Here is an 11,970-nt window from a genome sequence, read left to right on the forward strand (position 1 = left end):
TCTCTGCCATGTTGTATTTCCAGCAGACTAATTATGTATACAAAACACGTACATTAATTGAGAAGAGTTCTGTAACCTCCGTTCCTTCATAGCCTTATGAAACTCGGAGTGCTTTTTGGCAAAATTTTTGTTTGTTTTATTTAATTAAAGTTATAAAATCTTAGCAGTGGGGCGTGTTCGTCTAGTTTGATGTGTTTTCGGAAAGATAGTTCTATCTTTTAAACTTCACTTCGTAATTATTTTTCTTAAATATATTTCTTGTGAAATATCCATACTTTGAGAAATACTGTGAGACATTTTGAAGCTGGTTTACTTAGAAGCTAACACTTGCAAAGTTTCACTGCAAAATTTATAGCTTGCTTATAACATTGATGGTTTTACTATTTTTATTTTATTTTACTATTTTTTAGAAACGTCAGAGGAGAGATGAATCATGTAAGTTGTCTGCAGAAGGTGTGTTACATATTTCTCTTAATTGTAAAAAATACTTCAGTCAGGTTGCAAATATTCTGTCTGTTGAAAAATGATGGATTCATTTATTAAGCTAAGCCCTTGGTTCCATTTACCATTTTCTTACGGAGGTGTGTGGGGGAAAAGAAGTTAATAATAAGCAGAATCACTAGTCCCAGGTAGATGCGAGCAAAAAGCCTATCATTTTGTGTACTTCAGAGGACTTAAAGAGAAGCTCCGGCTGTTTGGTAGGACTTCTGTAATCTCTGTGGCAAGAAAAGGTGCGGCCAGAGAATTACTAGCAAAATAAGATTTCTGCAGGTGAGGGAAGGAGGTCAGGACTACAACATTCACACGTTGTTGTCCTGGTCAGAGGAATTGATTGTAGCAGGAGGATGTATGTCCTTGTCCAAAAAGCATTAAAATCTCTAGAAATCTAGTTTTCATTCAGCTCCCAGAAGAAATGTCCCTCTACAGCAGAACCCCACCACTCTTGCGTGGGACCTGGGTGAAGACTTGGATTGCAATGTGGGTCTCCACTCAAATGACCAAACAGTGCTGTTAGCATTACTTATGGAAGTGTAAAACCAGATTGTTAAGCATCTGTCCTTAAATTGTAGAGGGAAGGCAGGTAAATATGTGAACACATCAGTCAGTAATTCTCTTATAAAAGCAAACAAACCTCTCCACTTAATGTATGTGCAAGGTAGTTTACAGCTGTAAGAGATGTCTTGGCACTTGAAAATTTGGTGAGGGAATCTGATGGTTTTGCTTTTGTTTTACGAAATAGATAAAGATGATCAGACAGTCTTTGGAAAATAGAAGTGAGGAAGGTGAAAACAATGTGTTGTTTCTGTTCTAGCATTAATAATATTGTTTTTACAAAACCCAAACCATCTAGGTTGAAAAACTTATCTTAATTATTTTGGCTTTGCTTGTATAAATAAGCTAATAATTGTTTTATTTGTCACCTCATTTTTATTGCTTTTGAAGGTCCTACTGTGATTCAGCAGATAGATACAGATGACTCAGAAATGCTGTTATCTCAGAATGCAGACAGTAAAATACAGAAGAAAAAAATGAATTGGGTTTCAGGCTCATCTAATGACATGCAGACTAAAAAACCAGCAACATCAGACGTTTTTCCTTTTATGGATCACTGGAATGCTCAGATTCAGAAAGTTTCTCTCAGACAAATAATTTCCGAAGAAATAGCTATGCAGGAGAAACAGGACTTGGTATGGATAGCACCAGTTTTTTACGCAGTTTAAATTCGTTACTATTAATGAAGCAGAATGTGTCTTATCTGGTGACTCATCTTTGTGCTGCTGATTACAGCCTGAATTCGTGAGACAAATGCATGCCAAGTAGTATTGTTGATTACTGTGATACAGGAGTTTGCTTGTGGTAGGTGTTTGTGTTTTAAAAATTAAATCTCATTTTAAAATGTAACATTTTGATTGTTTCACAAACAGATCATGGTGTGTTTCACTATACAGGTTAGCATTTGTGTTTGGTTGAATTGTCTTTTGATTGCTCACCTAAAAACAAAGATCAGTGTGATTTCCCACACTTTTTATTGGGAAAGTGATATCAAAAAAAGTTCTTAATTAGCTCCATGCCTTGTTTGTTTAGAAGTGGATTGAATTGATTTTAATGTTTTTTGTAAGGAGAACCCACAACATTCCTAACAGATCAGACATTAAAAGAAGTACTTGAGGTTAATCTCAAACAGATTTCTGTACCCACTTGTCAGAAAATAGTAATTTTTCAAAGGATTTTTACTAATACTGTATCTTCCACACAGTTCCCATACCCTGTCTGGTTGGCTTGTGCATAATACTACCCTCTATGGCCCGGCAGTTGTTCAGAACAGGCATTTTTTATTGGTAATTGTCTCTGATAAGGGGCTGTCCTAAAAAAGAGGAGCTTTGTTTCTACTGGTATAGAAAGTTGGGTGGATTAGCCTGTACTTTGAAAAAATGGCTTGTGGATTCTTTCTTTGAACTGCATGTATGTGGCTTCCTGATAATAACAACTGTGATGTCCATAGCTTTTTTTACAGTTTGGATTCATGGAGCTTGGCTTTGTTTTGATGACTTTTTTTTTTTTTTTTTAAATCTGAGTATTGGAATGTCAGTCCAATTTATTCTGGGCTATAATTATGTTTTCTTCTCAGCATGACTTCACAAATATGAGTATTTATTACAGCTTCAGAAACACCAAAACAAAATTGTTTACGCTGTTTAATAATAAAATGTTGTTTCAACCCCAGGCCCTCAATATGGAGTAGAGAGGTGGACTTTGCACAAGCTTAGCATTGGACTAGACAGACTAGCAGGGAATGCACTCCAAAACTTAAATTCCTCCTAAAAAATCCTCATTTTGCTCTGTCCAAGTTATGAGGGAGCTCCAGAGGAGTCACTTCAAATGACTGCAGAGTACTGCAGTGGTGTATAATAGAACTCACCTGTCCCTACTTTATTCTCATCAAATCAGTGTCACAGGCTGATATTGGCATGTTGTCATTGCTGTGGGTGCACACCTACTGAGTAGATTTTTTTTTTTTTTATCTTAACAAATAACAGTAAAGTTGGATTGGCTCTGCTGTTACTATATTTTGTTCTAATCAAGAACTTGTAATATTTTTCCTTTGTCTTCTGGGTAGAATCGTGTTCCTTCTATGGCTAGAAAAGACTGTGCCGCTAAACTAAAGGAGAAGCAACTGTTTGAGATGTTTCCAACTATTAATCAAAATTTCTTAATGGATGTCTTCAAGGACAACAAGTAAGAAATCTTTAAAGTTCTTTGTAAAAATGGTACTTGGTAATACTTTATAGTGCACAATTACTGTCTTAAATATTGATGAAGATATTGATATTAAGATACTGCTAAAGAATGTCTTTTTCCAAACTAGCACACTTTTTGTAGATCTAAATAAAGGCAAAACTAGCTGGTCTTAAAAGCAAAAAGGGCATAAAAACTGTATGTATAGATTTGCTTGGGTTTTTTGGGAGTAGACAGTTTCTCTCATTGGGAGAAAAATGTCTCTGGCTATTGACTTTTGACTGACTGTCAGTGGAATTGTGTATTTACTCTCGAGCTGCGGTGTAAATCAAGTGGGAGAAATTAGTGGGGGTGGTAATAGTGGGTTCACAGAAAATGGCATCCGCCCAAGAGGAAAACTACCATCACCTGATGTTAGCTGTGAGTACTTTTCTGGTTAATACAGCAGCTTTGAAGGAATGAGCCGTCTCTCAATCTCTTTCTGCTGACATTCTCTTTCTCTTTTCTGCGTTATATTTCTGGGGTATGGGGCTACTTTCTTAAATCCAAGTTCCTGAGAACTGAACTTTTTTTCAAGAGAAATTTCTTTTTTCATCCTTGGCCAGCTGAATATCTGCCTCTACATATGAATTTGCATGCCTACTTGTCAGTCTTTCTGCTTGTCCAGGTTGTTATCAAAATCTTTCCTTGTGGGGTGTTTAAAATACGTCCTTCATCCATCTCTTGTTTTTCACATTTTAAATTCTCTTCCTAGTGTTGCCTTTCCCAAAATCTCTCTTTGCTTTTGATCAGTCTTCCTCTTGTCTGCTTACTGAACAGCAAGAAGAGTGAAGAAGAAAGAGGGCTTACTAGAAATCTGATGGCAACTGATGTTCTATTCTTATTTAATTAAATTTAATAACAAAGCTTGACTGGAAATACAAGGATTTTCCTGCATAATGGTTTCAGAAAACTGAGCTAGTTTTAAACTAGTTTGTACAATCTAACCCTGACCAGAGAAGATTTAAGATAAAGTAACTTCTCCAGCCCAAAAAGCAGTGTTTACTTCTAAACTAATGTCTGTTTGATTAAGGTGGGATGCAATTTACTTTAGTATTTCATTGTCCTTTTAATATTTAAGTGCCCCTCAATTATGTTTCAGTCAACCAAGACTGCATGTGTGTTGATGCCAGTAATGCAGTACAGTGAGCCTGCAAGTCTTTTTGTAGTGAGGTGGAAAATTCCATTCCAGTGCTTTTATTTCCATTGTCACCTATTTCTGTAACAATATCAAGGTTTGTAATATGCATTTTAATAAATGTAGCTGCTATTAATGTATTTGTAAAGTCACAGATTTTACTTATCCTTTACAGCTACTCTTTAGAACAAACTGAACAGTTTCTGAACTGTGTTCTGGAGGCAGATCCTGTAAAAACAGTTATAGCTCAAGAAAGTGTTCAGCAAAATGAAATTGTTTCTTCCTACAGTGCTGCAAAGAACCGGGAGAAGAAGGTATTTTTATTTTTTTTTAAATAGCAGTTACAAACACATCCAAAACTATGTTAATGAAAACACCGTATAAGGTATACTTAGCTTCAACATTGCAAATTCCTACAGGCAAAAAAAAGTAAGGAAGAGGATGATCCTTTGAGTGAAGTATTTCAAGAATTTGAGTATCCACAATATGACGATTTAAGAGCAGAAGCTTTTTGTCACCAGCAAAAGAGACAGGAATGTTTGAAAAAGGCTGGGGAGGCCTATCGCATGGGTATGAAGCCTGTGGCAGCATTTTATGCACATCAGGTAAATGTAAATATTGTGCTTTTTGCCTGAATTTAGAGAGGTACTTAAATACTGAATTGGAAGTGATAAGAAAAACATTGTGCCTACTGGAGTTGATAAATTTGCTCAATTACTGTTCCCTGTGTAAGTGTTATATTGAGAATCACCTTACAAGTAAACTTCCTTTCACTAATAATGATACTGATACAGGAAGATAATGTAACCAAATTCAGTATGAGACCTCATGAAAGATGATATTCAGTGCTTAGTCACACATGCTCGTTTTCTCATAGATCTCACTCTCGCATCCACATACTCGTAAGCACCAAGATTTGTGTCCGTGTAGTCTGGCCAGGTTCACTCATGTGTGTCATGGACTGCAACGATCATCAGTTTTCGAATCCTCTGTATGTCCCTTGGGTTCATCTTAATTGGTGATGAAGTGTTTTTAGACACGTCTTTTGTATTTTTTAGGAGTCAGACAGGTATTAAGATGTGATCTTTTGCTTCAGAATCTTACTTGCTTCATCCTCCCTAAATCTTGGGCAAGATTGCTGCCTGCTGTCTTTGCTTCCTCATTCTGACTATCTTTATGGCTACGGTCTGTCTTGGGTTGGGATAAATGTGGTGTCATATGCCATGCTTTTTGCCATCCATCTGGTTTTGGAGTGTAGATCTGCTGCTAATCAGTCTTGTGTGCTCTGGCCTTGGAGCACAGGCTCTCTGGTCTTGATTCGAGCACATTTCTCGGTATATACAAGTCTGATTACTGTTGATCATTGCTGTTGATCATATTCTTGATTATATGTATCAACTGTTCTTGTAACTGTTCCTCTATGTTGGTTTCTCGGTGCCTTCACACGAGACCCTTCCATTCACACTTCATTCAGACCACTCTTAAAAATTCCGATACAAATATCTTCAAAGGCTGTAGCGTTTCCCTGATCTAATAGCATATAAAAATTTGGTAGGAATTCACATTATAGAAGCATTTAATTCTAAACTATGAATTGCATTAGGACAGAACAAAAATGTAATAATGAATCACTTGAATTTGCTTATTACCTTAAAAAAGCTTTCATGCAATTGGTATAACGTATCACTCAATGTTTAATTGTTACTATGCATGTAGGAAATAGTGATTATCGGTCTTTATAATGAACTCTTTATGTTCTTTATTTATATATTCTTGAAGATTGGAGAGATTCTAAACAAAGGTCTGCATGATTTCAAATAGAAATGTAATTTGAAGTCCTGTCTTACTTTTGTTCGTAGCCATAACGACAAGTACAATCTGGAAATTTATTATATGTTTTCTTTTAGGTAATAAAAAGGCAAACTAAGCTACCTTTATTCATGAAAAATACTTTATGCTTGGTGGCCTTAGCATTTCTTGGGAATCCTCTGCAAGTGAGAATTACGGGGTTGGTGTCTCTGGTCTGACACTAATACACTTCAGATGATCCATTTTAAGAAAGTGTAGGACAGACTGTCACTTCTGTTCTCTTGAGCCCTTGTCAGTCCAATAACTGGAGTTAAGTCTTCCATTCCTTTTCAGATTGTGCCTACCGATCTTTGAAGACATAATTTGTTGCTTCAGTCTCTCAGATACTGTCACTGCAAGGTTCATGGGAAATAGTTGGTAATTGTTCACTGAGTAATGTGTAATAACCCTGTACTGCTCCTTGCCCCTAATTCCCATAGGGACTGTATTGACCTTGTCAGTCATAAAAGATCTGTCAAAAATATTAGGAGGGATAATAGGCAACTATTTAAAAAAAAAAAAAAAAAAAGAAAAGGAAAAAAAAAAGTGTTTGCCCTTGGCTTGTCTGATTTTTAGGGATTGCATTCAGAAGAATTAACCTCAGCTATAACACTCAGCAGGTTTTTCCTGGGCTGTTGGGCAGTTTCTCTGACATTGTTTCATTAAACTTTTAGCAAAATACTTTAAAAAAGTAAAATTCTATTGTTAGGATAATAAATCTGAAAATCAGCATGGAGTGTAACTTTTTAGCTTATGTAAAGACCTTATGGTTTTGTGCCTTTTCTGGCTTCTTTTCCTTCTTGTAAGGTTTTTGTTATAATTTCTTCTTTGTGCCAGCTTTGACTAGTTTCTTAAGAACAGATTTCATGAAATCTCCTTGTGAGTAGGTCTCACTGAGCCTCTTCCAGAAGTTCTGTTGCGATTATAAATTTTACTGCTTCAAACTGTGAGCTAAAAGCACCCTGCCAGTACTGTCATTTTGAACCCAACGATCAGTGTGGAGCTTAGATTATGTCTCAGCGTGTAATAGTTGCTGTGCTTATGAATAAAGGGTCGCCTTCATGAGCAGAAGATGAAAGAAGCCAACCATGCTGCTGCTGTGCAAATCTTTGAGAAAGTAAATACTTCCTTGCTGCCTATGAATGTGTTGGATCTGCATGGTCTCCATGTGGATGAAGCTGTGAATCAATTGTCCAGAGTGTTGCAGGAAAAAAGTGAAGGTAGGAATAAGCTAATAATCCCTGTCCCCTAAAAGTTATTCCCCTCATTTGCTACTAAGAAATCATGATATATGGCAATATCAGATGGAATGAATGTAATTTAATAACATGTAAAAACAACTGGCTTTTGTGTTGTTTTATTTTCAAAGTTCCCCCATGGAATTGTTTTTCTTTGACATGGCAATGATTCTTTTTGCTCTTTGTCTTCTGCCCCACCCCACCCCCCCCGTGCTTCTTTGTAAATCTTCCTTTTCCTTCTGCTTTATCCTTTACTTTTTTTTTTTTTTATTGAAGACTTGATCTATCCTTCCTGGCATTTTTAACAGAGGTGGTAATGCAAACATTTGTGTTGTCTTTGCATTGCTCTGTCAAAACTATGTTGCTTTTTTAATCTTTAAAGAAAAATCATTATGTTGGAATTCTAATCACAATGATTATATTGCCTTCAACTTTTACATGAAAGTGTGTGATTTGTGCTGTCTTTCAGTAACTTCCATATCGATTTGTTAGCAGGATCTCTTGAGATCAGAATACTGCTGCTTCCATAAATGTAATTTTGTGCAGTTTTGCTTGAGGGCTTGTTTTCTCTCCCAATGGAGTGTTCAAGTACTTCATGAGTGTTCTTGCTGTAAAAAGATACATTTTCTGCATTATTAGTTTACCCTATAAATTTAAGCACACTGGAAATGCTTTTATAAGAAATATTTCTTACGCAAGGTACCACTGCACAAACGTAATTTTTTGAAACAGCTACTCCGCACAGTAGAAACAAAAGTGATCAGCTGGGCCTTAGATAATCCTTTTCTTTCAATATACATCAGAGATAATTAAATTGCATTATCTTGTGCTATTCCTAAAATGATGTCTGTATATTTTAAGCTGTAACCTAATGCTTTTTAGAGCTAAATTTCCTGAACTGCACTTATATCAGGAGACCTGGAATGATGGTAGAGGCTCTCTGTTGAGTCCATTCACCTAAATCTAAAAAAAAGTTCATTTCAGTGTGCATACATGGGAAAGGGATCAATACTGGGCACTTAGTGCTGGCAGAATTAAGAGTAAACTAATATAAAACCCAAATCAAGTTAAGCAACAGAGAGAGAGAGGGTAGCTGAGGAAAGATGTCATGTGAACTGATAATCTCAAGCTGGCAAATCTTGGCTTGTTGAGAGAATCCAGTTTAATTTTTTTTTTTTTCTCATTTTCAAACTCTTCATCAATTTAGGTTGCTGTGATCTCTGGGAGAAGAGCAGTTTCTTTTCTTATCAGGGCTAGATGCCCTTATAAAGCTCATGTAATGTGTTGATCTGTTGATTCACATATTCCAACATAGCAGAAGTTAGTCCAAATAAGTGTGACTTAAATGTCAAAAAGTGTGTGGATTACGTTTCCGTTCTTCTTCCTTTCTTTATCCAATAAAATGTTATTTCTTTATTCACATTAATTTAAGAAAAACGTGAAACAATAGAGAGAAGTGTCACTTAAAAATCAACTGAATTACACCCACCTCTTTTAATTTTGTAGTTTTAATTTGCATCGCAGGATGTAAATTCCAAGTGAAGATTAGATGATAGAAACAATAAAGCTGCTATGAAATTAGAAGGGTTTTGTGATGATCACAGCATGCATATTGCAAGCAATCTAGATTTAAAAAGCTGACTGTATTTTTTCAGAATATCTTCTTCAGAAGAGGGGAAAAGTGGCTATGTTTGTGTAACAGATGCGTAGCCAGCATGGGAAAGCAAAGTTCTAAATCACTAGTGAGAGTCTTCAGAAGAATGGATGGGAAGGTTATACTGAACGCAAAGTCTCTGCTGAGAGAAAATTTTAACTGTTACAATCCCTGCTATTACAGAGTACCAGCAGACTGGTGGTAAGCCCTATCTCAGTGTTATCACGGGAAGAGGAAGCCATAGTCAGGGAGGAGTTGCTCGCATTAGACCAGCAGCTATCAGATACCTCACAAGCCACAACTTCAGGTGAGTTTAGATTTTTGTTACTGATACATTTTTTTCTTAACCCACATTTAACTAACTGAAAATTGAAGTTAGTTTTAGAATACTGTTAAATTACCAAACAGATTAAGGCAGGTCTGCTGTTTCAGATTAAGTAAGTCTGCTGTTTCATAAATCCAATGCAATTGTGTGACACAAAACCATCTTACACAGGGCACCTGTTAAATGTTAGATTCTCTCCTCTCAGATAGATTAAAACACTATAAATTAAACTTATCTAACATAGTTTAATTATATATTTCCATTCAAGGTTGCTAGCTTTACTGTGAAAAGTTGTTAATCCTGTTTTTTATTGATCTCCAATACCTGCTTTAGCTCTCAGCTTCTTAGTGGGACAGCAATTTAGCAAGTCTGGGCTGGCATCAGCGTGTTTGCTGCTTTTTCTTTACAGGAGTGTATGAAGGTGACTGTGAAGGTGGGACTCAGAAATAGCAAAGACTTCCCATTTTCTTCTTACTTTCTATAGAAGACAAGGGAGAAAATCTGTTCTGAAAGAAGAGGGAATGAAAGGGGAGCAGGAAAAGAGGAGCAGAATGAATATAACCAAGAATATTGGGCAGCTTTTTTTTTTTTTTTTTTTTAAAATCTTCCTCTTAGTTCCTGCTGTTTCCAGCTCTTCACCTCTCCAGACCCTGTAAAATCCGCCTTCACTGTCACATCCAGAAGACATGGTGCTGATTTCCTGACTCTCACACGCACACATACTTGGCTGAGAACCTTATCACTTTCCATATGTTCGATGAGGGCTGAAGGAGATGGCATTGCACGTAGCTTTCATGTTGAAGCTTCATCTTTTCTCGTTTCACAGGTTCACAGAAATAAAACCAGGCTGCCTGAAAGTCATGCTGAATTGAAGGGTTGTCAAGAAGAGAAGAGGAATATAGAAACTGAGGTGTCAGATTACAGCTAAAGACTTTTTGAACACTGCAATAGTATTTTGTAATCTGTTTTAAAGGATGATATTTTAAAAGAAATGGTCTCAATTTACATCGAGTGGTTTTGCCAGTATGTTTCCAAGAAAATTTTTGTGTGGAATGGATCCTTTTTTGAACCTGCAAAAAGAAGACACTTACAGGATTTGAAGTCTCAGAAATGCAGATTCAGAATTCTGCTGAGCAGTATATAATGTTTTAAAGGGAAGTTAAGGTACAATTTTTAAATATAACTGTCTACTCAGCATACCCAATATACGTCTTTCGACCCTCACACATTTTAATTGCTGTGGATTCTGTGCTTCTAAAATGTAGTACCATGTACAAAGTTATTTTGTGACTCAGAACTTTGTGCTAAACCCTTCAGAAGAGCACTGGGAAGGTGGGAACTTGGTAATTACTGATATTTCAAATCCGGTTACAGCTGAGTGCTAAATATTTCCAGGTTTCTTCAAAAGTCTGACAGAGTCTTTCTAGTGGTTATTTTGTGATGGGCTGACCAGTTCTATTGTCCTTATTCCATTCTAAACTTCCCCTGATATAGATGGAAATTGCATATAAAGGACTGTGCATTAAGACCAGCTGTGTGTTTGGTAATTTTGCAGATTTACTGTGATCCATTAAAGGGAAAAATACAACGCTGTAGTTCAATCTCTATTTACACATAGCTAATACTGTAATTTTGCAGGAACTGCCCTTACTTTTTTCAACATCTACTGGATTAAAAGTGTTTCTTCCTTTATGGCTTTTTAAATGGAGCAAATTGAGTACTGTTTCACTTTACAGGTGTCTAATAGTGATGTGTCTTCATTCTGTGTGTATTAAATTTGGTGATTTCCTTGTAGAAAATATGATTGTCTGTGAGACATTTTAAATGTATTTTTAACATCAAATGCTAATACTACAGTAGTAATTGCCTAACTGGAAAGTCTGGGAGTACAAAAGTTATTCTGTTGTTGGTGCTGTTGCATCAGCATCTAGAAATACCTGCGTTAAAAAATAAAACAACAACAACAAAAAAAGCCCCAAACAAAAACCCCCAAAATTAAATATAAACATCTGTACTTTGGCAAGTGTTTCCAGTAAGCGATCAGAACATTTTTTTAATAGAAATATCTTCTAGAATGCATTACTACTTTTAATTACATTTTTGCCTCTTGAAAGGCATATGAATTTTTTACTGTAAACTGTTTAATTTTTGTTGTAAGGCTTTTTCAGAACAGGTATGAGTTGTGTATTAGGAATATTAATAGGTTAAGGAATAATAGGAGGGTTTTTTCATTTCAAACCACTTTTGCAGTAAATTTTATCCAGGAACCACACGCACATAAAATTTGTGTATGAATCCATATGTGTATGCAAGTTCTGCCATTTGTGTGCATGGGTAGTAATAAGCAAGGAACTTCTGTGAGAAAAGCTGTGCACAGAAATAGGTTTCACTTGAAAATGTCTGTATAAGTTGCTGACAAACTGAAAGGCATGATGTTTCCTGAATACCCGTATTTACTGTAATTTATACACAGTGAATGCAATGTACGGTA

At 36.0% G+C, this 11,970-nt stretch overlaps 1 protein-coding gene across 1 annotated transcript; it reads left to right on the top strand.

Annotated features, from left to right (window-relative positions):
- Positions 1-1,443: 1,443 nt before the first annotated feature.
- LOC104071943 (NEDD4-binding protein 2-like) lies at positions 1,444-9,461 on the top strand (the record flags this gene model as incomplete). The annotated part of the gene is made up of 6 exons (XM_009584274.1): positions 1,444-1,688; positions 3,119-3,237; positions 4,590-4,728; positions 4,834-5,019; positions 7,314-7,482; positions 9,338-9,461. Coding segments are annotated over 6 exons (982 nt in total), but the record flags the coding sequence as incomplete, so codon positions are not given.
- Between the last annotated feature and the right edge of the window lie 2,509 nt (positions 9,462-11,970).

Source organism: Fulmarus glacialis, unplaced genomic scaffold (genome assembly GCF_000690835.1).
Source record: "Fulmarus glacialis isolate BGI_N327 unplaced genomic scaffold, ASM69083v1 scaffold26588, whole genome shotgun sequence".
Taxonomy (NCBI): domain Eukaryota; kingdom Metazoa; phylum Chordata; class Aves; order Procellariiformes; family Procellariidae; genus Fulmarus; species Fulmarus glacialis.